At 40.0% G+C, this 25296-nt stretch overlaps 1 protein-coding gene across 2 annotated transcripts; it reads right to left on the reverse strand.

Moving 5' to 3' along the window:
• Positions 1-1568: 1568 nt before the first annotated feature.
• Mynn (myoneurin) lies at positions 1569-25296 on the reverse strand. Of its 2 annotated transcripts, XM_069991918.1 has the most exons (8): positions 24608-25296; positions 22133-22429; positions 14980-15770; positions 13483-13642; positions 8203-8381; positions 7163-7246; positions 4952-5038; positions 1569-3188 (listed from the first exon to the last, which is right to left on the reverse strand). In XM_069991918.1, the coding sequence occupies exons 1-8, from the start codon at positions 24796-24798 to the stop codon at positions 2926-2928; spliced, it is 2052 nt and encodes a 683-aa protein (XP_069848019.1). In that variant the 5' UTR covers positions 24799-25296; the 3' UTR covers positions 1569-2925. The 2 variants fall into 2 exon arrangements, with proteins under 2 accessions (XP_069848019.1, XP_069848020.1); XM_069991919.1 differs by lacking the exon at positions 7163-7246.

The following is a 25296-nucleotide window of genomic DNA, read 5'->3' on the forward strand; positions in this document are numbered from 1 at the left end:
AAATGCTCCATTAATGGGACTAGACTGATTATCAAGTACAACTAAAACATCTGAACGTTATGATTAGTTACAGCATTAAGGGAAAAATAATACACTCCAGTCTCTAGGCTTCCTTTTCATGTAATTCTGGAAGGGCAGATGATAACAAAGATAACTGAAGCTATGTGAATTTTAATTTTTTAGCTAAGCAGAGGTGATTTTTTTTTTTTTTTTGGTTGGTCGTGGAGCCTGCACTCTGTGCCTGGGCATGCACTGTCCCTCAGCTCTCAGCTCTAGGCTAGTGCTCTACCACTTGAACCACAGCGCCACTTCCAGCGTTTTCTGCTTATATGGTGCTGAGGAATCGAACCCAGAGCCTCATGGATTCGAGGAAAGCACTCTACCACTGAGTTACCTCTCCAGCCCAGAAGTGATTTAAAAAGAAAAAAAAAAAAAACTATTTTAGCTATTCCAGTTGTACCGAATACTAAAAATAATGTTTTGAAAATAATTTATGCATAAATATAGGAAATTTGGGACCTCTTGGCCTCACACAATACATCACTATAGTTGCTTTTTTACTTTGAGACATCTACGATGCCAAGTTGGCTTTAAGTGCTCATCTTCCTGTGTTAGCCTCCCATGTGCTAGCATCATAGACATGTGCCAGCACTCCTATGTAGCAGTATTTTAAAAAGGTTTTTTTGACTGTATTATTTAAGTTTCCATTCTGATACATATTTTTGTTGGTGGTGGTAGTGGTTGTGAGCCTTGAAATTGGCTTGGATAGCTTGGGTGCTATCCCTAAGCCTCTTTGTGCTCCAAGATAGCATTCTAACACTTGAGCCACAGTTCTGGAGATGAGTCCTCAGGAGGACTTTTCTGCTCTGACCAGCTTCGAACTGTGATCTTCAGATCTCAGCCTGAGTGGCTAGGATTACAGGAGTAAGCTACTGGTGCCTGGCTCATTTTGATAAGACTTTTTTTTTTTTTTAAGTTTAGTCTATTAGTTATCTTTACATTCCAGTAAGTTCCTTTGGATTTTTAAGCCAGAGTAAATTAGCCTGAACATTTAACAAACTTTAACCCAGTATCTTAACTAACTACACATGTATACCTTTCTTAATTGTGCAATTCTATTGTCTGTACTATACAAAGGTGGTATTTCCAACTCTCTTCAAGTCAACTATACTGGTGACAATTTATTACAAAAGCACTCTGTGTGGGCTGGGAAGATGGCTCAGTGGCAGAATGTTTGCCTTGTATGCACAAGGCCCTGGTTTTGATTCCTCAGCACCACACAAACAGAAAAAGCTAGAAATGGTGCTGTGGCTCAAGTGGTAGAGCGCTAGCCTTGAGCTGAAGAGCTGAGGGACAGCACCCAGACCCAGATTTCAAGCCCCAACAACAAAAGTGCAGTGTGTTGGCTGGAGGTATGGCTCAAGTGGTAGAACACCCAGCTGTGAGCAGGAAAATGTTACATGTGCTGAGGTGAAAGATCTCTCCAATTTACAAAATTAATGTTTTGTTTCTTCTAACTGGCTCCTATGACTTCGACTGCCAAATACAGAAAATTGTAATTAAAGAAATACAGCAATAAACACATTAAATTTATTATATAGTTTAAAACTCAAAAATAAATAAGCCACAACTATTGTAGAAATGTCACCATGGTGTCTGATCAGCATTATGAAAACTGTACGAAACATGGTAATTAATGGCTAAAGACGAAGCAGTGAAATAAATTAGTATGTGGGAAGAGTAGTGGTATCAGGATACCATTAAGTTTCCTATGTTCCCTTGGAAGGAAAAGGGCCCCGTGAAACTAAAAGTTGTAGTTTAGTTACAAAATTTAAAAACCCAAAGTGTATAGAAAACTCAAGTATAAAATGCTTAATAATAAAAATTAAGTTAGTTTCTTAACTCTCTATTTCATTTTTTGTTTGCTTTCCCATGCTGGGGATTAAACCCAAGTCTCCAGGCATGTTGGACAAGTTTTCTGACTATGCAACATAACGTATTAAATTTAGGAGACAAGTGATTTCTAGTATGCATTTTCTATTTAGAAAAACTCCCCTTAGAATTTGTTTTTAAAAGTGCATAATAGATATGATAGGCTTATCAAAAAATTTTCAAAACTTGGTATATATTCCTCATTTCCAATAATCTACAAACCTAATAAAATATAAACTGAATCAAATTTTGAAACTGTCTTTTGACTAGATAAAAACACCAAGTATCTATTTTAAAAATATAGTCTCAAATAACTAAAATAAAAAATACTGACCCGACTGACCACTGTTTTTTCTCCAGAATACTGAGGTCTAAATGAGCAAAACTTTATATACAGTTTTCTAGGGAAGCATTTCTTTTGGTTTCATTTAGAAAAGTTACTTCTAAAGGAATATACTGATAAGACAAATAGCACTATTGTTTTCAGTACCTAAATTTTCACAGAAATGTCAAATTTTGTCCCCATAGTTTATGCATTGGCCTATGAGACTTACAGACAGCAACACAGATGGAGACAAAAAAAAAAAAAAATCCCACAGAACTATATAAGCTGAGATTCTACTTCAGTAATTGAAGGGCAATTCTAAAATGCAAAGTAAAAACCCAGTTAAGGCAGCTTTAAAAGAGAAGTTATTCACCCAAAATAGTGCTACCATGGTATAATTCATTCCTTAAAAAACTGTACTGTTTAGCTGTAAAAGCCAAAAATCAAAACCAGCACTGCAGTTAGAATGCAGCCTCAGCTGTTTTTACTTCGGTGAATGAAAAAAAAAAAAGATCATAATGCAAATGAATGGAAGTTAATATATGTATATATACATATATATACATATATATATATATATACATATATATATATACACATATATATATCCAGAGATGTTTATGTATACCACCAGACCATGTGTTAGCAATTCCCCGTTCCTCACAAAGTCAGTATAACTGTTGTAGAAAAATCAACTGTGGCTCTGAATACCCATTCACAGCAGACCTCAGCAATGTATCTGATGTAGGAGACTGGTTATCTGTGACAGGAAGAAGCATGTGCTGGTCCTCCGTCCCAAGTGGAAGAGCTAATGGTAAAGTCATATCAAAAGGCTTCACATCTATAGTTTCTGACACAGGACTTTTTTGTATGGAATCTTGTTCACTCAAAGTGTGATCCTCAGCACTGGAATCTAGATTTTTATCTGCACCTGAAATAGAAGAGGGAAAATGTTGTTATATTATCTTTAAAAATAAAACATCTGAAGTAGACTAATCTACTCACAGGTCTCTGAAATTACATTCCAACCTCCACAACCTTAGTGTAAGCTGTTTCTTTTACTGATATGCCTAGGATAATCTGGGTCTCAAGGATGGGTTCACTCACCAATTCCATCATAAAAATAAATTATTCCAGACCAGAGTGAACTTTTTTTTTTTTTTTGGGTCCGGTCGTGGGGCCTGAACTCTGGGCCTGGGCACTGTCCCTCAGCTCTTCAGCTCAAGGCTAGTGCTCTACCACTTGAGCCAAAGCGCCACTTCCAGCTTTTTTTTTTCTTTTTGCTTATGTGGTGCTGGGAATCGAACCCAGGGCCTCAGGCATGCAAGGCAAGCGCTCTACCACTGAGCCAACTTCCCAGCCCCCAGAGTGAACTTTTTATCTAGCGCATTCTTGTCAAATTTCATGCTCTACTCTGTGGCACCACTGCTATTAAACATTAAATCTTCAACTAGTATAAATATTTATACTTTCCTAAGTCCTTCAAAGTACTGAACAGTGATAGATCAAATGAATACTATTTGTTCATTGGATATTTTTATAAATAGCCACCAGTAATCTATGAATTCAAGTTCAGAAGTAGGAACTTATCTCTAGGGTGAGAAATTCTTCTGTACTGCAGGAAGAAATTATCATAACTGAAGATGAAATGTTCAGTTTCCACTAGCTTTATTTGTTCCTGTAACTCCAAAGTGTTCACATGACTTCATTATACTTGTTACATTGTACACATGCATAGAAATATGCGGATGAAATTCTCCTTTTCATACTATTATATGTTAATAAAAACAAAAGCAGAAAAATAAAACACGTATTTGCTTTAGTAAAATTCTAATTCTCAAAGCCAAGTATCAGTGGCTCATGTGTGTAATTCTGGCTACTCAGGAGGTGAGATCTGACGATTGTAGTTCAAAGCCAGCCTGGACAGCAAAGTCCATGAGACTCTTATCTCCAATTAACCACTCAGAAAACCAAATGGCGTTATGGCTCAAGTGGTAGAGTGCTAGCCTTGAGCTGAAGAGCTGAGGGGCAGCTCCCATGCCTGGAGTTCAAGCCTCATGACCAACAATAAGAATAAAAAAAAACCTATAAGGACTAAGGTATATGGTTCAATCCTCTTACCTCTGCCAACTGAGGAATGAGATTACATATGTGCACCACCACACTTGTACATGTGATGTTTTTAAAAAAAGGAATAGATTATTAGCCCTGGGTTCTACTCTTCACTACCACATAAACAGAAAAGGCTGAATGTGATGCCACGGCTCAGGTGGTAGAGTGCTAGCCTAGCCAAAAAAAAAAAGTGAAGCTGTTTGTGTATGTCCAGTTTGAAAATATAGATACACACTGCATACTGGTGGCTCAAACCTGTTAATCCTAGCTACTCAGGAGGCTGAAATCTGAAGATGGTGGTTCAAAGCCAACCCAGGCAGGAAAGTCCATGAAACTTATCTCCAATTAACCACCAGAAAATGGGAAGTGGTACTATGGCTCAAAATGGTACAGTGTTAGCCTGAGCAAAAGAGCTCAGGGACAGAGCTCAGTTCCTAAGTTCAAGCCCCACAACCAAAAAAGGAAAAAAAAAAATAAAACACAGACACAAAATGCAAATTGTTCGAATTTTACACTTCAACACTTACAGTTCAAATGGCATGAATGATAGTAATACATTTTTAAAAATATATAGAGATTTACCAGAATGGACCTTTGTTTTATGCTTCTTTAAATTTTTAATATCTGTGTAAGAATTTCCACACAACTCGCAGATAAATGGTCTTTCTCCTGAAAAACAAGTTAAAAAGTTTAAAACTTAATTTTAAAAGCTGTTGGCCAAGGCAAAATATCAGTGTTTATGAACATGAAGCAAAAATTGTATTATTTAAATTTGGTTTCAAACTCACATTTTTATTACTTGATTAAACATAGTGAAATGAGAAGTCCTGTTCATATAGGTGCTCGTTCCTCTATAGAAAGCACATCCCAATTTCAGGGAAAATGTTCAATTTCATGTTTTGAAATTTACAAACTCCAAAGAAACCTTCTCTTATTTGTATCAGATACTTATTGGGTATCAATTATGCCCAGACCCTGGCTAAAAGAGCTAGAAAAAAATATATGATTTTAAGCCAGGTGCTGGTGGCTCACGCCTGTAATCCTAGCTACTCCGGAGACTGAGATCTGAGGATTGAGGTTCAAAGCCAGCCCAGGCAGGAAGAGTCTGTGATAGGAGTCTGTGAGACTCTTATCCCCAATTAACCACCAGAAAACCAGAAGTGGCACTGTGGCTCAAGTGGTAGAGCACTTGCCTTGAACTGAAGAGCTCAGCGACAGCTCCCAGGCCCAGAGTTCAAGCCCCATGACCAACTTAAAAAAATATATATATAGCCGGGCGCTGGTGGCTCACGCCTGTAATCCTAGCTACTCAGGAGGCTGAGATCTGAGGATCGCGGTTCAAAGCCAGCCCGGGCAGGAGAGACGGTGAGACTCCTATCTCCAATAAACCACCAGAAAGCCGGAAGTGGCGCTGTAGCTCAAGTGGTAGAGTGCTCGCCTTGAGCTGAAGAGCTGCGGGACAGCGCCCAGGCCCAGAGTTCAAGCCCCACGACCGACAAAAAAAAAAAAAAAAAAAAATATATATATATATATATATATATATATATATATATATATATATATATATATATATATCTAGCTTCTGCCTTTAGGTATCTTACAAATTAGAAAATCCTTTAAAAATGACATGCTACAATATAATTTTTTTAACTAAAAACTACTCTGGCTAGGGATATAGCTAAGTAATAGAATATTGTGCCTAAAATACATAAGGCTCTGGTTTTGACCCCTAGCACTGGGGAAAAACAAAACAAAACAAAACAAAAAATGCTGAAGAACCAAGGAGCATGAGAATGCAAAAGTTGCCAGGTGAAAATAAAAAGTTTAATAAGAAAAGTTGATGTTGGGCCAGGGACTGGTGGCTCACACCTATAATCCTAGCTACTCAGGAGGCTGAGATCTGAGGATCATGGTTCAAAGCCAGCCTGGGCAGGAAAGTCCATGAGACTCTTATCTCCATTAACTGCCAGAAAACCAGAAGTGGTGCTGTGGCTCAAAGTGGCAGAGCACTATCCTTGAGTGAAAAAGCTCAAGGAAAGCACTCAGGCCCTAAGTTCAAGCCCTACAACTGATGACCCCTCCCCCCCCAAAAAAAAACCAGGAAGGAAGGAAGGAAGGAAGGAAGGAAAGAAAGGAGGAAAGCAAAGGTAGGTTAATATTATCTTTTCCTTTCCATTCCATTCTTTTTCCTTTGTAGCACTAGGATTTGAACTCAGGGTTTCATGCTTGTCAGACAGGTACTCTACAATTTGAGCTGTGTCCTCAGCTTTTCTGCTTAAACTTTTCAGATTGGGTCTTGCATTTTTACCTGGGGCCGGCCTGTAACTATAATCATCCTACAGAGGCTTCTCTTGAAGCTGTGACCACAAGCATGAGTTGCCAAATCCAACTTGTTGACTGAGAAGGCGTCTTGCTAACTTTTTGATCCGCCTGGCTTTAAACCTCAATCATCCTGATCTACCACCCAAGTAACTGGCATTATAGGTAAGAGCCATCATACCCAACTATTCCTTTTCATTTCTTGATATATCTCTAGTTTGATCCAAATTGTTTAAAAAACTGTTACTTTTTTTAGAATAGCTACACAATTCTTGACCAAATGTAACTTGTACTTGAAATAAAAAATAAAAACAACAAAATAAGCAAATAAAAAGTTGATATTACACAGTAAAATACTAGTACATATAAGTTATGACTAGATACCATATAGTCCATTATGGTTTCAAAGCCAAGGTTTACATAAAAGGAAATTAAGAGAGAACAAAAAATAATACGTTCTCCCTAAACACAGACCTGTATGGGATCGAAAGTGTTTGTTGAGCTCTCCTGAGGAAATAAAACTTTTCCCACAAATACCACATATGTATGGTTTTTCACCTAGATGGAAAATAAAAGATATCCAAGTGGTGTACTATACCAATATAATATCATACAGATAAACTAAAGTAAGCTATTTAAAATATACTTAAATTGAAAATTCTACTGTATTTTAGAGGTATTCTCAAGTGATCCATCTTAAATGAGTGAGTATACTGTTTATAACCGGAAACTTTTCATAGACTAAAATTAAATTCCTGAAAGTCTCTTCTCGTAGAGGTGACCTGGGCAATGAATTTTTATATGACTAAGAGCACATTAAATTCATTAACCCATATTTTATATCTTAAAAAAAAATGTATTATATAAAAGTGGTGTACAGAGGAGTTATGGTTATACTTCTTCCCTTACTCTCTCCCAGTTTTTCCCTCCTAACCCCAAGACCCCGTATTTCAAATCTTGCTATCTGCTGCACTATTAAAGGAGAAAATGAACATTTAAGGAATATTATAATTTTAAAAGTCTACCCTACCAAAAAAAAAAAAAAAGACTCAGGTTTGCTTCAAACCTGATCATTTACACTGACTCATCTAAGTTGCAAGCCTTTGGAATGTCTGTGCAGGAAAGGTCATAATAAATTACAAAGTCAATTTTTCACCGGAATGCATCATCCACCTTTAAATTTCAGTCTACAATTGTACCCAAAGGAAATAAATTCTCAAGAGGCTAAGGTTTCCTAAAATCCTAAATCAAGTCTTAACTGCAATGTACACAGTAGCAAAATTATCTAATTTTAATGTATACAAGTTACATAATGAAATTTTTTTACCTACCTTGTACTCTAGAAAACAAGTCAGTTTTTGCATCTAATATTTATGTGAAAACCATAGACAGCTTTAAAAAGTACAAACATATTTAACCTCAAAAGTCAATAATCTACCTTCTGTAAAGATCCAGTTCTGCTTTTATTTACAACTTTCTTTACTTCAATTGGCTTCTCCATGGTAAACTCTTACCTGTATGTTTTCGAGAATGAGTGATAAGAGAACTAGAGACAGCAAATGCCTTCCCACAGGTGTCACATACATAAGGTTTTTCTCCAGTATGTCTGCGGACATGATAGGTCAGTGTGCTGGCTTGGGCAAATCTCTGTCCACATCTGTCACAAACATATGGCTTCTCTCCACTGTGCTTCCTATCAGTAAATAAATACAGATGGTCATAGTCTGGTAAGCAAAACAATCTGGAGGTTATTCTACAGAAAGTGTTTTTCATAGCATTTTATTAAACCTTATCTTTTCAGTTTAAAATAAGATGAAGTTGTTTCTATGTTTTATTGTCAATACATTAGTTCTAGCTGGGTGCCGGTGCTCACACCTACAATCCTAGCTACCTAGGTAGCCCAGATCTGAGGATTGCAGTTTGAAGCCAGCACAGGTAGAAAAGTCTGTGAGATTCTTTTTTTGTTTTTGGTCAGTCATAGGACTTAAACTCTGGGCCTGGGTGCTGTCCCTGAGTGCTCTACCACTTGAGCCAGAGTGCCACTTCTGGTTTTCTGATGGTTAATTGGAGATAAGAGTCTCATAGACTTTCCTGCTCAGGCTGGCTCTGAACCATGATCTTCAGATCTCAGCCTGAGTAGCTAGGATTAAAGGCGTGAGCCACCCACCTCGGGCCTGTGAGATTCTTATCTCCAATTAATCATTAAAAAGCCAGAAATAGAGCTGTGGCTCAAGTGACAGGTCACCAACCTTGAGAGGAAAAGCTAAGGGATAAGGGACAGTGCCTGAGTTCAAGCCCCAATACTGGCACCAAAAAAAAAAAAAACAAAAAAACAAAAAAACCTAAGAACAACAAACCCCGAGATGAGTTAAACTGAAGTTTTGCCAAAATCTTTTCTATTTTACCAGTGAATAGCTGATACTACAACTGCTATTGTCTATTCATGCTCATCTGTCAAAAAATCCTTCCTCAAATTGCTAGCACTTCCTCTCAGGTGACATTCTGCTTCCTATTTCTCTCTGAAAAATTGAAAATCAGTAACTAGCATCTGCTCCCACTGGTGGCAGACTTTGGCAGAGTCCATTTAGTGCTAGTTTTCAGAGCATGTGAAGTTGTGGGGTCATAAAGAGTTCCACCCACACTTCCAGGTAAAGCCAAAAGGGCAGGCAGTAGACAGTGTTGGAATCTCACATACTGGACATGAAGGGTTTCCATCTTTGGTCCTACCTTGATATTCTATTCATCCCATTTAAAATGAAAATCCTTACCCTGTGCCATTGTACCGTGGAAGTAAGTAAATTATTCATTTTTACAGGTGTTCACAACTAGTGTATGTACAGTTTTAGAAGAGACTTTGGACTTGGATTTTTGAGCAGTGCTACAACTGTGAAAATGAGTAAAGAATCCCAGAGCCCTGCCTTGGGTGCCTAACACTCTCTTTTCAAAGTAAATTTACATTTTTCCACCCCTGAGCATGTGATGGATAAGATCTCGCCAATTCCTGAGGTGCCCTCAGGACATCTTTCCTATTGTCCCTATGGAAAGTACTTTTTTTTTTAAAAATTAGTGTGTGTTGGGGCTGGGAAGGTGGCTCAGTGGTAGAGTGCTTGCCTCACATGCATGAGGCCCTGGGTTCGATTCCTCAGCACCACTTAAGCAAAAAGAAAAAAGCCGGAAGTGGCGCTGTGGCTCAAGTGGTAGAGCGCTAGCCTTGAGCTGAAGAGCTGAGGGACAGCGCCCAGGCCCAGAGTTCAGACCCCACAACCGGAAATAAAACTCTCCCTCTTTGCAGATGACATGATCTTGTATTTAAAGAATCCCATAGACTCCACTCCCAAATTACTCAAGCTGATTCAAAACTTTGGCAAAGTAGCAGGTTATAAAATTAACCCCCAAAAATCAATGGCTTTTCTGTATGCCAACAATGAGAAAAGTGTGGCTGAAATTAGGAAAGCAACTCCATTTGTAATAGCCCCACAAAAAATAAAATACCTAGGAATTAACTTAACTAAAGAAGTGAAGGACCTCTACGATGAAAACTTTAAAATCTTGAAAAAGGAAATCAACACAGAACTTAAAAAATGGCAAAACCTCCCATGCTCCTGGATTGGCAAGATTAACATCGTGAAAATGGCAATACTTCCCAAGGCTATCTACAAATTCAACGTGATACCTATCAAAATTCCACCCTCATTCTTCAAGGAAATAGAAGAGGCAATCCAAAAATTCATATGGAACAATAAAAGACCCCGAATAGCAAAAACGCTCAACGGAAAGAACACCCCTGGAGGAATATCAATACCAAATTTCAAACTCTACTATAAAGCCATAGTAATCAAAACAGCTTGGTATTGGCATAAGAACAGACCTCAGGACCAATGGAATAGAATTGAAAACCCAGAAATGAACCTACAGACCTATAGCCATCTAATCTTCGATAAGGAAGCTAAAACAATAGAATGGAAGAAAGACAGCCTCTTCAGTAAATGGTGCTGGCAAAATTGGTTAACTACATGTAGAAAACTAAAGCTAGATCCTTATATATCACCCTGCACCAGAATCAACTCCAAATGGATCAAAGACCTTGAACTCAAAGCAGACACTCTGAAAACATTACAGGATGGAATAGGAGAAACCCTTGACTCAGGCCGAAATTTTCTGAACAGAGACCCGGAAACACAACAAATCAAAGAAAGGTTGGACAAATGGGATTGCATAAGGTTGCAGAGCTTCTGCAGGGCAAATGACATAGCTAGCAAGATCAATAGAAAGCCCACCGATTGGGAGAAGATCTTTACTAGCCATACAACGGACAAGGGTCTCATATCTAAAATATACTTGGAACTCAAAAAATTAAACCACCCAACAACAAATCCTCAAAGAAACAACTGCCCAATAAATAAGTGGGCAAAAGACTTAAAGAGAAGCTTCTCTGAAGAAGAAAGAAGGATGGCCAATAGACACATGAAGAAATGTTCAACATCCCTAGCCATAAAAGAAATGCAAATCAAAACAACATTGAGATATCACCTCACTCCAGTTAGAACAGCAAAAATCAAGAACTCTAACAACAACAGATGCTGGAGGGGATGTGGACAGAAAGGAACCTTACTTCATTGTTGGTGGGAATGTAAACTTGTTCAACCACTTTGGAAAGCAGTATGGAGGTTCCTCAAAAGACTTCACATAGATCTCCCCTATGATCCAGCAATCGCACTTTTGGGCATTTACCCAAATGTTTACAAACAAGACCACACTAAAGCTACTAGCACAACTATGTTTATTGCAGCATTATTTACCATAGCTAAGCTATGGAACCAACCCAGATGCCCCTCAGTAGATGAATGGATCAAGAAAATGTGGTATATATACACAACGGAATTCTATGCCTCCATCAGAAAGAATGACATTTCCCCATTTGTTAGGAAATGGAAAGGCTTGGAAAAAATTATATTAAGTGAAGTAAGCCAGGCCCAAAGAAACATAGGTCCCATGGTTTCCCTTATTTGTAATATCTAGTATAGGTATGAGTCAAGCGGAAAAGGTCAGATAATGTGATGTTAGGAAAACGAACCCTTAAATATGTATTTTAATGTTTTCGTTTCTTTCATGCATGTGTTTCTAACTCATTTATAAGATTATTTCTTTGTTGCTTTGTATGTTCCTCCCCCACAGTGTAACCCCCGCTTTCACTTTATTTGATGTCAGTATAACATGTGGAGGAGATGGGGACAAACAAGTCGTTTAAGGATTCAGGTGGACCTGTTGCAACAAGGAGAATTACAAAATGTCATGTCAAAGCAAGCTTTACAATGTCAGTGTGGGGGGGGGTATGATTGGGTGGGGGGGAGGGGGGAGGCTGGGAAGGGAGGTGAAGGGTAAACAAAGGAGGAGGCTGCAATGCTTGGTAAGAAATGTATGCATTATCCTGCCAATGTAATTGTAACCCCTCTGTACAGTATGTTCTCAAATAAAATAAAATAAAATTAAAAAAAAAAAATTAGTGTGTGTGTGTGTGTGTTACTGTGGTTTGAAGGCTGTGTGTGTGTGTGTGTGTGTGTGTGTGTGTGTGTGTGTGTGTGTGTGTGTGTGTGTGTGTGTGTGTGTGTGTGTGTGTGTGTGTGTGTGTGTGTGTGTGTGTGTGTGTGTGTGTGTGTGTGTGTGTGTGTGTGTGTGTGTGTGTGTGTGTGTGTGTGTGACTGTGGTTTGAAGGCAGGACCGTGCATTTGCTAGGAAGTTGCTTTACTTCTGAGTTACACACTCAGAACTCAGAACCCATCCGTGGATGGGTTTATAATCAGATGGGCTATTAGGAAGTGCCAGAAAATTAGAAGATAGGATCTAGTTGTGCCCTTGGAGTCTGTCCTGAGGTTAGCCTTTTCTCCCTCCCCCCCCCACAATCCCCCCCCTCTCTCTTGCTCTCTCTCTCGCTCTCTCGCTCTATGGCCCCCAAGGTTAAGCAGCTCACTCTACTAGGTCCTCTCCACTACAATACTCTGCGCCTTACCAGAGGTCCAGAAACAGCAAAGCCAACTGATGAACTGACTAAAACCTGTGAAACTGTGAGACAACATAAATGTTTCCTACTTTCAGTTGATTTTCTCAGGTAATTAGACATAGCAACAGAAAGTAAGACATCAAGACATAGAGGACATGTTGATCATTGCATAAAATCATACCTTTCAACCTAAAATGGCTCTACCCACAAATCTCTGTCTCAGGATATGGTAATTCTATGTTTTCAAATTCTTCAGGCCCTGAAGCTTGAAATCACTATTTTATTCTTTCATTCAGTTCCACAAGCAATCTGTCAGTGTTAGTTCTACCTCTCCAACGTATCCAGAACCTGTCTATTACTTATCATCCATGCCTGAACCATCAGGCCACTTGCACTTAGGTTTTACCCATTGATTTCTAACTGGCTACCCTACTTCCACTCTGACAATTCTAACGCCTTTTCCTAATAAAGCAGCCAGAACAAATGAGCATCTTAAAATGCAAATGAGATCATATCACTTATTTCTCAATCTTAACAGGAAAAGCTTCACAACTGCCAACAACAACAACAAAAAAAACCCCTTGTCCCATCCAAGCACCCTATTGCCATTATGGTCTTATTTTCCAGTTTTCCCCATCTCTTGCTTGCTTATTCCCCTCCAAATGCTGTGGCTTGCAGTTTCCTTGAACGTGCTAAGAATACAGCACTCTACTATCCTGAATTCAGATACAGTAGCATGTTCAGAAGACTATGATGATTAACAAACTTAAAGGTCAAATGGCTCATTTTTGTTTACCTTGCATGAATCTTGAGATTACTAGAAGTTGCAAATTGCAAATTGCAAACATCACATTGATAGGGTTTTTCTTCCCCATGGTGCATACGACTGTGGAAGACAAGCTGGCATTTCTGAGCGAATCCTTTATCACATAACTCACATTTGTATGGCCGCTCACCTAACAAACAAGAAATTTTGTATTAAGGAGGAAAAATTCTGTTTCAATTGCTAAAGGCAAATAGGTTTTCAAAAGTGGTCATCAATAGTACCAGTTTGGATATTCAGAAAATGCTAAGTGCTAGGAACAACTGCAAACAAGATCTATATCTAGACTATCTGAAAACAGTAGACTTAAGAGAAATTGTTTCTCAATTTATAATAGTAAAAAGTAACCAATAGCCAGGCACCGGTGGCTCACACCTTTAATCCTAGTTACGCAGGAGGCTGAGATCTGAGGATCGCAGTTCAAAGCCAGCCCGGGCAGGAAAGTCCGTGAGACTCTTATCACCAATAAACCACTAGAAAACCCAAAGTGATGCTGTGGCTCAAGCGGTAAAGTGCTCACCTTGAGCTGAAGAGCACAGGGACAGTGCCCAAGCCCAGATTTCAAGCCCCACGACCGACCAAAAAAAAAAAGTAACCAATGATTTAAAAAAATGTATTGCATCTAAAAACATAGATCTTAAGTGTACCTATGGGTGTTCAAACTCTGTAAAATAAAAAAGAACGTGTAAAATAAAAGAACATGTAAAATAAAACTACAGAAGCTGAGAAAAGAAGTTATGTATAATTTAGAAACCAACAGCTGAAGAAGCATGTAATAAGAAATGTTAATATTACTGAAAATTGGCCTGAGTTGTAATTATATTTTCTCTTATAACTAATCTGTTAAATACTTAGAAAGCTTACACATACTTTGAGAGAAAATATAAGATATAAAGGAGCAATGCATTAGGATCTGCATAACAATGAACAATACCTCAGCCTTTAATATTTGGTTTGTAATCACAAATTTTCAAGTGTCTAATGCTGAAATACTTTTATGAATAAAAGAATGGCAAATTTTGGTCATAAGTAGTCAACAGCATGTGCTACCAAACTCTATAAAAACAACAACAGCATTTTAGGGCCTGGCACTCATGGCTCACGCCTGTTATCCTAGCTACTCAGGAGGCTGAGATCTGAGGGTCACGGTTTGAAGTCAGCATTGGACAGGAAAGTCCATATAAGACTCTTATTTCCAATTAATCACCCCCAGAAGTAGAGGTGTGGCTCAAAGTGGTAGAATACTAATCTTGAGCAAAAAAAACCCTAAAAAACAGTGCCTACACCCTGAGTTCAAGCCCCATGACCAACAAAACAAAACAAATAACAGTATTTTAGGCTGAGGTTCTACCTCAGTGGTAGAGTGCAATATCATGTTCCAAGTCCTAGGTTAAATCCCCAGAACAAAACCATGAAACTATTTTAGACAGAGTATAAAACAATCACATCTTCCCCACAAACCAGTCTTACCTGTGTGGGTTCTTACATGTGTTTTCAGCTGGTTACACTGTGTAAATGCTTTTCCACACAAGTGGCAGACATAAGGCTTCACTCCTTTGTGTATTCTCATGTGCCTTCTCAAGCTGCTGGCTTCTGAAAATATTTTCCCACATGTGTTACACATTGGCTTGGCCTTGGAGTACCTCTGATCCAGATCTTCTCCAGAGTTCTCCACCTCATAAGGACTCTTGATGCTGGCTATATTAGACATAGAATGTTCTTTCAGAGCACAATTTGGCTGTGATTTTCCACGTTTCCGTTTCACTGTAGCAGTCTGAACAGTATCTTGTGCCGGGGAAGTATTTTCCACAACTGATGTCAATTCAAGTTCTGAACGATCATTTCTTTGGGTAACTTGTTCGACTACAGATGAGGACAATTTACTTGCATCTAGGAATTCAACAGATGTGTTCTCTAAAATGTCACCAGAATATTGCAGTGTTTTATTCTGTCCTGTTTTCTGGGAATTAAAAACTTTTTTCTTCTTTTTAGTTTGAGATGACTTCTTTGCTAAAGCCCCTTGTTTAGGATTTGTCTGACCTAAATCTGCAGATACTTCTGATTTCTCCCGATTATTATAATCTTGAAGAGTAAGAAGACAAGACTGTTGATTCAATTCAATGTTTCCAGTAATACTGGATATCTCTGTAGAAGAGGGATTAGCAATAAAAGCAAAATCTTCCATCTTTATTTTACACTTAGTTACCACCTCTTCCACTTTGAGATAGTCAGCAGCCTGATGAATTTCTTTAACGTTCCAACTGTAAGGAAAAAAGGCTAAATGACAATATTCTGATCAAAGAAAAACTTTTTGATAATAGAGCTGAAAATACGACTCCATGTATTTTAAAGACCTAATGAAGTAGGATAAACAAGGTGTAACTTAACAAAGGTACAAAACTAAATTCTGTCAGAATAAAGTTTAGACAAATATCTCCAATTTTACAGAACCTAAAAAGATAAAAAATAATGCCTATTCATAGCAGTAATGAACTATTACAGAAAAATATGTTACATTTTCTGGCTGTTTTAAAAAGAAACTGAACACATAAATTGTTGTTAGCAACTCACTGTTTCCTCTCATTTTCCTGAAGCCTCTTCAGACAGCAACCAATTTTTTCTAGATAGGCAACAGGAAGAGTCTAATGAAAATTCTTTCCTACTGTTTCCCCTGCTACCTTGGGAGAGGGCTTTGAATTGGGCTTCCCAAACATTTCTGTGCATGTGAACCACTCAAAGATCTTATTAAATGAAGATTCAAATTCATTAAGTGTGTGAAAGAAATGGAGTGTCTTCATTTCTGGTGAACCCTGTGCCCTGGATCTGGGGATCATAGTTAGGGAGACAAGGTTTTAGAATGTGTGAATCTTTCTCCCAATCTCTCCCATTTCTTGGTGATACTCAACCTAAATGGACTGGAAAGTTTTCCACGTTAAGAAAAATACAGAAAGACAATCCATGCTGTTCAATATTGTAGCCAATAGTTATTGCACATTGTACTGTGTATTATACTTGGAGGGATATTAAATATCAAATAGTTCCTGTTCTCTAAGTTTACAATACAGAAATGGCTCTGGCATTTCTAGCTGAACTAATTACAGTAAGGCAAAAATCACAGGTCTTAATTTTCTTATGTATAAAATTATTAATAATGGCCACTTGGAGGACAGATTCAAACACAGAGACACATACGCCCCCTCCTCAAGTAACCTTCCCACACCTGCCATTTTCCTCAGATATGTGATTGTCTAAGACAATCTCTATCTTCCTTTTTCATTTCAGAACAAAAGGGATTTAATTATAGCTGGTGATGTAGTGTTGATAATATTAATTTTTTTTAAAAGGGCAAAAATTTGGGGGACAGGCACAGCTGACTCACTTCTGTTATCCTGTTACCACAGTTTGAACTTAGCCTGGGAAATAGTAAGACCCCATCTCAACAAATAGTGTGGTGGTTCATACCAGCTATACCAAAAGTATAAATAGGAGGATCATGGTCCAGGCTGACTCTAGAAAAAAACTTGAGACCCTGTTTGAGAAATAACCAAAGCAAAAGAGCTGAGGAAGTAACTCAAGGGATACAGTGCCTGTCTAGTAGGCTTGAGGTAGAGTTTAAACACCAATATCACCAAAAACAAAAATGAAAAATAAAAAAACTGTACACATAAATGGATATGTGATATTGAACCCCCTTTTCTCTTATATGCATGCTAAAATTTGTAATGAAATTTTAAAAATAGCTAGCATCATGAGCCTCTAAGCTCTCAAAAAGTATCCTCCAGTATGTCTCCATGTTGACCTCTTTCCTCCAGTACCACTGTGTGATTCCTTATTTAACCTAGTATATCTCTTAAAATCTCTTTCATTACAATTATTTTTAGCTCATTATAGATTAAGTAGATTCACAGGCTAATTTAGTAACCACCCACAAGCTTACAATATTTTATTTTCTTGTGAAAACCTATCCTAAGTCCTTAACTAAATCACACAGCAACTAAAAGTAACTCTAAATAATACTGCCTAAGACATTATTTTTATTGGCCTTTCACTATCATTTTTAAAATAAATCATGAATCTGAATCTTCATAGTCAATTTAATTCTGTATTTGCAAAGAAATTGTGCAAATGTCTCAAGAACATATTAAAATAATCTTGGGCTGGGAAGGTGGCTCAGTGGTAGAGCGCTTGCCTTGCATGCATAAGGCCCTGGGTTCGATTCCTCAGCACCACATAAGCAAAAAGAAAAAAGCCGGAAGTGGCACTGTGGCTCAAGTGGTAGAGCGCTAGCCTTGAGCTGAAGAGCTGAGGGACAGCGCCCAGGCCCAGAGTTCAGGCCCCACAACCGGACCAAAAAAATAAAAAAATAAAAAATAAAATAAAATAATCTTATTGGCTTTTTTTCTTTTGGTTGGTTGTGGGGCCTGAATTCTGGGCCTGGGTGCTGTCCCTCAGCTCTTCAGCTAAAGGTTCACACACTACCACTTGAGCCACAGCACCACTTCCAAATTTTTCTGCTTATGTGGTGCTGAGGAATTGAACCCAGAACCTCATACATGCAAGGCAAGCACTCTACCACTGAGCTCCTTCCCAGCCCTCTTACTTACTTTATACCAAATTTTTTTACATATATACTGCATTATGTAAAAACATTTTATCCTATGCATTTATTGATTTTGTTACACTGTTATTTAAAAATACAACAAGCGAGACACTCCTATAGTGAACATCAAATTTATGCTTTTACTTAACCATGATGATAGTCTAAAATTATATCTGTACTTTGTGTTCTATTAAATAAGCCACCAAACAGATAACAAGATTAGGTAGCCTTAGCTACGCCAGAGCTGATGGTTCACACCTGTAATCCTACTACTACTCAGGAGACTAAGATCTGAGGATCCTGGTTTGAAGCCAGCCCAGGGAGAAGAGTCCATGAGACTTTTTCTTTTTTTTTTATTGGTTGTGGGGCTTGAACTCTGGGCCTGGACCCTGTCCCTGAGCTCTTCAGCTCAGGTGAGCACGCTACTACTTGAGCTACAGCGCCACTTCCAGTTTTCTGAGATTAGAGGCTCACAGTCTTTCCTGCTCAGGCTGGCTTTGAACCACAATCCTTAGATCTCAGCCTCCTGAGTAGCTAGGATTACAGGTGTGAGCCACCTGAGCCCAGTTCCATGAGACTCATGTCCAATTAACCACCAGAAAGTGGCACTGAGTATCAAAAACTACCAGCAGTGGCACTGTGGCTCAAAGTGGTAGAATCCAGTTTCTGAGTTCAAGCCCCATAACCAACAAAAAGAAAAAAATTAGATAGCCTTTAATACCACACACACACACACACACACAAACACCCAACAATTAAGTCACATTGATTGTTCAATACTGAAAGAGTAACACAAACTATTTTACACATACTCTATAATCTCACTAACAGTTAAGAGAACCAATCAGCACTTCTTTATTTCACTAGCTAATCTTTGTTTATAAGCATTTTAGTGTTTTCAAACTTGTTTTCATCTTTTGAAGAGTCACTGAAGGTCATTTCACTATATATTGCAAGGTATATGCTAAACTCCTTAATGGATTAGTTCCAGTAATATTCAGAACATGCCTATGAAATCTATTATAATCCTTATCAATGAACTAGGGGAGTTGTAGCTCAGTGATAGAGCACTTGACTAGCAGGCAGAAGGCACTAAGCCACACTCCAAACCCATATAAACACACACAAAACTCCGGGTTCCAGAAAAATTTAGCCTTTAAGATCATAAAATGTTGACTTTAAGCCAATTTAATTTTCTATTAATCTGCTTGTTTTGTTACTTTTTATTTTGGTATAAGTCTTCTTACTCTCCTGGGTGTACTTTACAACTAATTATTCAGCTTGCCAGGAAAAACATGCACCAAAAAAGTTTGAACAAGACACCTGGCTCTTCTTCACATTGGTTCTTTGTATGATGGCACAAAGGAAGATGCACTGATGTGGGTTTATATCAGTAAGACTTTTTCCTGAATGGGTTCATTGAGAAAGAAAAACCCATGAAATTCAAAGTCAACTAAAATTCATTGTTCTGAGGCTACTTTCTATTACATATTATAAATACTCTTAGATCAGAAGTACTTGCATAATTAGCTATTTAGCATATTTAAATTATTTATCATACAAGTTCAGTCTATTACAGTGCTGTTTCTTTAATCAACTTACACAGACTGACTCACTTCAATATTTCACTGTATCAAAATTTCAAAGTAGGTCTGGTAATGTTGCTTATTGGTAGAGTGCTTGCCTAGCATGTATGAAGCCCTGGGTTCAATTTCTCAGTACCACATAAACAGAAAAGGTGGGAAGTGACACTGTGGCTCAAGTGGTAGAGGGCTAGCCTTGAGCATACAGAGGCCCCAGGACAGAGCCCAGGCCCTAAATTCAAGCCTCAGGACCATCAAAAAAAATTTTTTAAGTAATTCCAAAACATCTCTTTTTTTAGGGGTACTAAAAATTAAAAACTCAGGGCCTTCTGTGACGTGTGCTACTTACTTAAGCCATGTCTGGAGCCAAACATTTCCTTTGTATAAGGCTTGAAAATCATCCTGATTCGGGGCTGGGAAGGTGGCTCAGTGGTAGAGCACTTGCCTTGCATGCATGAGGCCCTGGGTTCGATTCCTCAGCACCACATAAGCAAAAAGAAAAAAGCCGGAAGTGGCGCTGTGGCTCAAGTGGTAGAGTGCTAGCCTTGAGCTGAAGAGCTGAGGGACAGCGCCCAGGCCCAGAGTTCAGGCCCCACGACTGGACCCTCCCCCCCCCAAAAAAAAAATCACATCCTGATTCTAGCTTTATAAAGAACTGCATTCTCATGATCAGCAGCAATACAAAAGGAGAGGAGTTGGCTTAATGTGTACACACATGCATCTATAGAGATCTACTGGAAAAGTATGATTATACATCCAAATGTAAATAGTGACTATCAGTGGGTGACACAATGTCAAGATGTTTCTTTTTATCCCTTCACTTCTTCTCTAAGAAATTTCCATGAAGAAACTAACCAAAGGAAACTACTGTTAATTTCAACATCAGGTTTTCAAGTATGTTCCCATTTAATCTTTTTTTTTTTTTTTTTTTTCCGGTTGTGGGGCTTGAACTCTGGGCCTGGGCGCTGTCCCTCAGCTCTTCAGCTCAAGGCGAGTGCTCTAACACTTGAGCTACAGTGCCACTTCCAGTCTTCTGGTGGTTTATTGGAAACAGGAGTCTCACCATCTTTCCCAACCAGGCTGGCTTTGAATCGCAATCCTCAGATCTCAGCCTCCTGAGCAGCTAGGATTATAGGCTGAGCCACCAGTGCCCAGCCCATTTAATCTTTACAATAACATGAAGGTAATTATTACCATCTAGGCTTTTGTTTGTGAATTTTGTTTTTTGTGTGCAGTTACTAGGGCTTGAAATCAGGGCCTGGGCACTGCCCTTTAGCTTTTTCAGTCAAAGCTGACACTTTACCATTTGAGCCACAGCTCCATTTTTCAGTTTTTTTGTTTTGTTTTTGTAGCTTTTTTTTTCCTGCTCAGGCTGGCTTAAATCCCAATACCCAGATCTTAGCCTGAGTAACTAGGATTATAGGTATGATCCATCTCTTTCTAGTTTTATCTTTTTGTTTCTTTGGTTTTTTAACAGAGAGTGAAACTGAGGCCTAAAGAGGCTCAAGGAGACAGTGACTAGCAGGTAAAGTTTAATTCCAAAGTCCCAATCTTCTGTATCTGAAAATTCACTTCCCAAAGAGATGGAGGAAAGAGGAGAGTCATAAATGGTTCCATTTCTCTTTACTTTAATCTTCTATCTTTACTTTCCTCTTGCAAGTAAGAATGTGTTGCTATTAATTTAATTATATGATTCATTATATAGAGAAGAAACAGTGTGGCATTATCAGGCTCTTTAGAACTGACTTGTTAAGGTCAGAAGCACAATAGCACCTCTGAATTAACAAGCATTATGTAACAACGGTTATCAGTGGGTGGCAGAATTTCAGGTACTTAACTCTTTTTTTATATCTATTAGTAAACAAACACTGTTATTTATTTTGAAATATAGTTACTCTCTAGATCAAAATCAGGAAGAGTTCTACAAACAGCTATTTAAGGCTGGCAATGCAAACATCCTTTTAAGAGCCCAGAGGGTTTTCCTTCTTTCTCCATCTTCATTCTAACCACTTTACAAGAAGTAGAAAACAGGCCTACTGGTGTGGCTCAAGTGGTTAAATGTCTGCCTAGAAAGCTAGAGGTCTTGAGTTCACACTCCAGTATTAATGCAGCCAAAAAGAGAGAGGGGGAAGGGAAAGAGAGTGTGTAAGGGAGAATTCTTGAAGAATGAAACAATCAAAACATAATGGCAAACTGGAGTTCTCTCAATACTGTTATCAAAGGCTCTGATTTAGCAAATAAATGTGTCACAACTCTTACTGTTTACAATGTGCTTTTTGTGCTTACCAAACATTTCGTCATCCCAAATCAGTGATACTTGTTTATTAAAACAATGTATAAATATTTGAAGTCTGAGACTGAATGAAAAAAAAAATACAATTCTACTCGGCTCTAGCTTGACTACCTTCTATGACTGAACAAAAAAGAAAGTATACTGTACCTGTCAAGATTTAAAGTTCCTGTGTATATAAACTCCAACAGTTTCTGAAATCCATCAGCTTTCACCTGACTTTGATCAAGAAAAACATTGTTCTCAGAAGTGCTTCTGTAGATCGCACCAAAATACTCACTAAAGGAGGCAAGCACATTCCTATGTGCTTTAAACTGGAATTCTCCAATCACCACAGTGCAGTCACAAAGAAAACCAGCTTCCCGCTGCTTGTTTAGTCTCTGTAGAAGATGCTCACAGTGATGTGAGTACTGCATTTTGATATCAGAATGCAAGTTTACTCTTGACCTAAAAGGCATAAAGAAATAGCACATCAGTAATCACAAGCTTTCATCAAATGCAATTGAGGTATGGGGAGTAGCAAGTGGAGAAAAAACAAAGGAAATAACATGAAAAATAGTTAGCTTTCATTCTGTCCCCTCCAAAAATCATCATCAACTACACATCATTTAAAAAATCCATGGGGCTGGGAAGGTGGCTCAGTGGTAGAGCACTTGCCTTGCATGCCTGAGGCCCTGGGTTTGATTCCTCAGCACCACATAAGCAAAAAGAAAAAGCCGGAAGTGGCGCTGTGGCTCAAGTGGTAGAGTGCTAGCCTTGAGCTGAAGAGCTGAGGGACAGCGCCCAGGCCCAGAGTTCAGGCCCCATGACCGGACCGCCCAAAAAATAAAAATAAATAAATAATCCAAGTGCCTCTCTTCTTTTTGTTTCACCATGGACACCATGGACATGTGTCCCCAGGACACATCAATAAATGACAGTAAATAAAACAGTTCTGTGGGCTGCAAAAAGGGTGGAATCAAAAAAAAAAAAAAATGTAGGGCTGGGAATGTGGCTTAGTAGTAGAGTTGCCTGCCTAGCATGCATGGAGCCCTGGGTTCAATTCCTCAGTACCACATAAACAGAAAAAGCTGGAAGTGGTGCTGTGGCTTAAGTGGTAGAGTGCTAGCCTTGAGCAAAAGCTCAGCCAGGCCCAGGACTGGCTGTGTGTGTGTGTGTGTGTGTGTGTGTGTGTGTGTGTGTGTGTGTGTGTGTGTGTGTGTGTGTGTGTGTGTGTGTGTGTGTGTGTGTGTGTGTGTGTGTGTGTGTGTACACAGAGATGTACATATATACACGTATGTATATATAGTTATTATAAAGGTGATGTACAAAGAGCTTACAGGTATGTAAAGTTAGGTTAAGTTAGGTAAAGAGGGAAGTGGCGCTGTAGCTCAAATGGTAGAGCTCTCACCTTCAGCTGAAGAGCTGAGGGACAGTGCCCAGGCCCAGAGTTCAAGCCCCATGACTGACAAAAATAATTTTTAAAAAAAAATTTTTAAAGTTAGGTAAAGAGTACATTTTTTGGGGGGACAATGTTACCCCTCCCCTCCCTCTCTTCCAGTTTTTCCCTCCTGTCCCCACCCACAAGTTGCAGTTCACTTGTAGCACTGTGTCTAGTAGCACAGTGTCTGCTGCATTTGTTCACCCTTTGTCCCTCCATTATCCTCCTAAAGACAGATAAACGAACAAACAACACAAACAGAAAGCAACAAAGAAAAGAAAAACCCTCTTGTTCATTTCCTGGAGTTCATTTCAGTAAATACTATTTTAAATTACCAGATGCACATATAGGCACCTTTGAAGGGTGGACATTTTTAAGTTGAACTCTCAAACTTTCAAGGTAAGTAGGCAGATGGGCAGAGGGAGGAGGGACAACAAACCACTTAGATGACTCTCTGGAACAGAAAGGAGTGAGAACACAGTACTACTTCCTCTCAAATCACTAAAACCTGTGAGTTCCCACCTAGCAGTTTCTGCAAAGCACGAGGTGAATGCGGGGAAGCGGGAAAGTAGGTGCTGGGCCTGGGCTGCCCAACCCTTTCCCTCAACACGGGTCACAGGTCACACCTCCTTCTCCCCAGTCACCTGCCCTGAGGGCAGGCTACACTCCACCGAACAGACCAACCCCCTCCCTTGTCACCAGCTCAGGGGAGAGACCTCACTCCTCCCTTGTCACCTGCCCAGAGACCACATACCCCTCTCCCTCGTCACCAGCGAGGACGTCACACCCCGGGCCCTAATCATCTGCTCAGAAGAGGCCAACTTTTCTCCCTTCATCTCCCTAGTGTTTCCTTGGCACCGGCCGGGAGGCCACCCTGACACGCTTGTCACCTGTCCGGAGGCCACACCCCCTTGTCACCTGCCCGGAGGCCACACGTCCCCCAACCCAGGCTCTCCACGCAAGGCCGCAACAGAGGGCGACCACCGAAGCCAGGCCCTCCCGGCCCCGGCGGCCCTGTCCTCCTCCCAGCTTCCCTCCCGCGAATTCCCACGGCAGAGGTTGTGGCCGGGGCCATTGCCGGGGCTACTTCACCTCAGCTTCCCGCCATCGCCGCGACCCGCCCTGGAACTCCGAGGAGCCGGCCTTCGGACGGCCGGGAACCTGGAGCAGGCGAAGACGGGGCCAGGGATGAAGTCAGCACTCACCGGTAGCCGCCCAGAGGAACCAGTTCTTTCACTCTCTCTCCGCCATCTTGGCAGGACGTCACTGCGCCACGCTCCGCCTCTCCCTCCAGCCTCCCGGCGACGTCACATCCGGGTCCATCCTCACGGCGATCTAGGACGCTCCGGAGCCCCGGCAGGTCCGGGCCACCGGCACAGCTGCGCGTCTCCAGCATGCTACAGTCCCCCCCGAAACAGCGGGCATCAGAAGTGCTAGAAGTCAGTGATCGTTCGCCGCTCCGCACCCGTCTTCCTCACGCTGAGCGCTCCGGTCGGCCCGAATTCTCCGGTCCTGCCGCTCAGCCGGCTTCTTCCGGAGCCGTGCCGCACGGTGCATGCTGGGACTTGTAGTTCTTGGTCTCGTCCCGTCTTCCTCCCCAGCTTCTGGCCCCTCCCCGTGGAAGCTGCTGCTTTGTGCACTCTGGCCCGCGGCCGTGGAGATTGTAGTCGCTGAGACCCATCGCCTCTTCCCCGTTTTCGTATCCCAAAACTCATAGGACCCTCTGGGTTTTGTTTGCGCCAGCCAACAGCACCTCACCTTCCAAGATGCCCTTACCTGGTGATAGAAGTCTCAGACGCAGGAAAGCGAAGCATAGCAGTGGGGCAGACTGCACATGCGCAGCGCGAGAGGAAGGTGGGCTCCCACACCGGAAAAGGTTTCCTCGCCCCTGGAT

This window comes from Dipodomys merriami, unplaced genomic scaffold, assembly GCF_024711535.1.
Source record: "Dipodomys merriami isolate MVZ:Mamm:240054 unplaced genomic scaffold, mDipMer1.0.p SCAF_40, whole genome shotgun sequence".
In the NCBI taxonomy this organism is placed as follows: Eukaryota; Metazoa; Chordata; class Mammalia; order Rodentia; family Heteromyidae; genus Dipodomys; species Dipodomys merriami.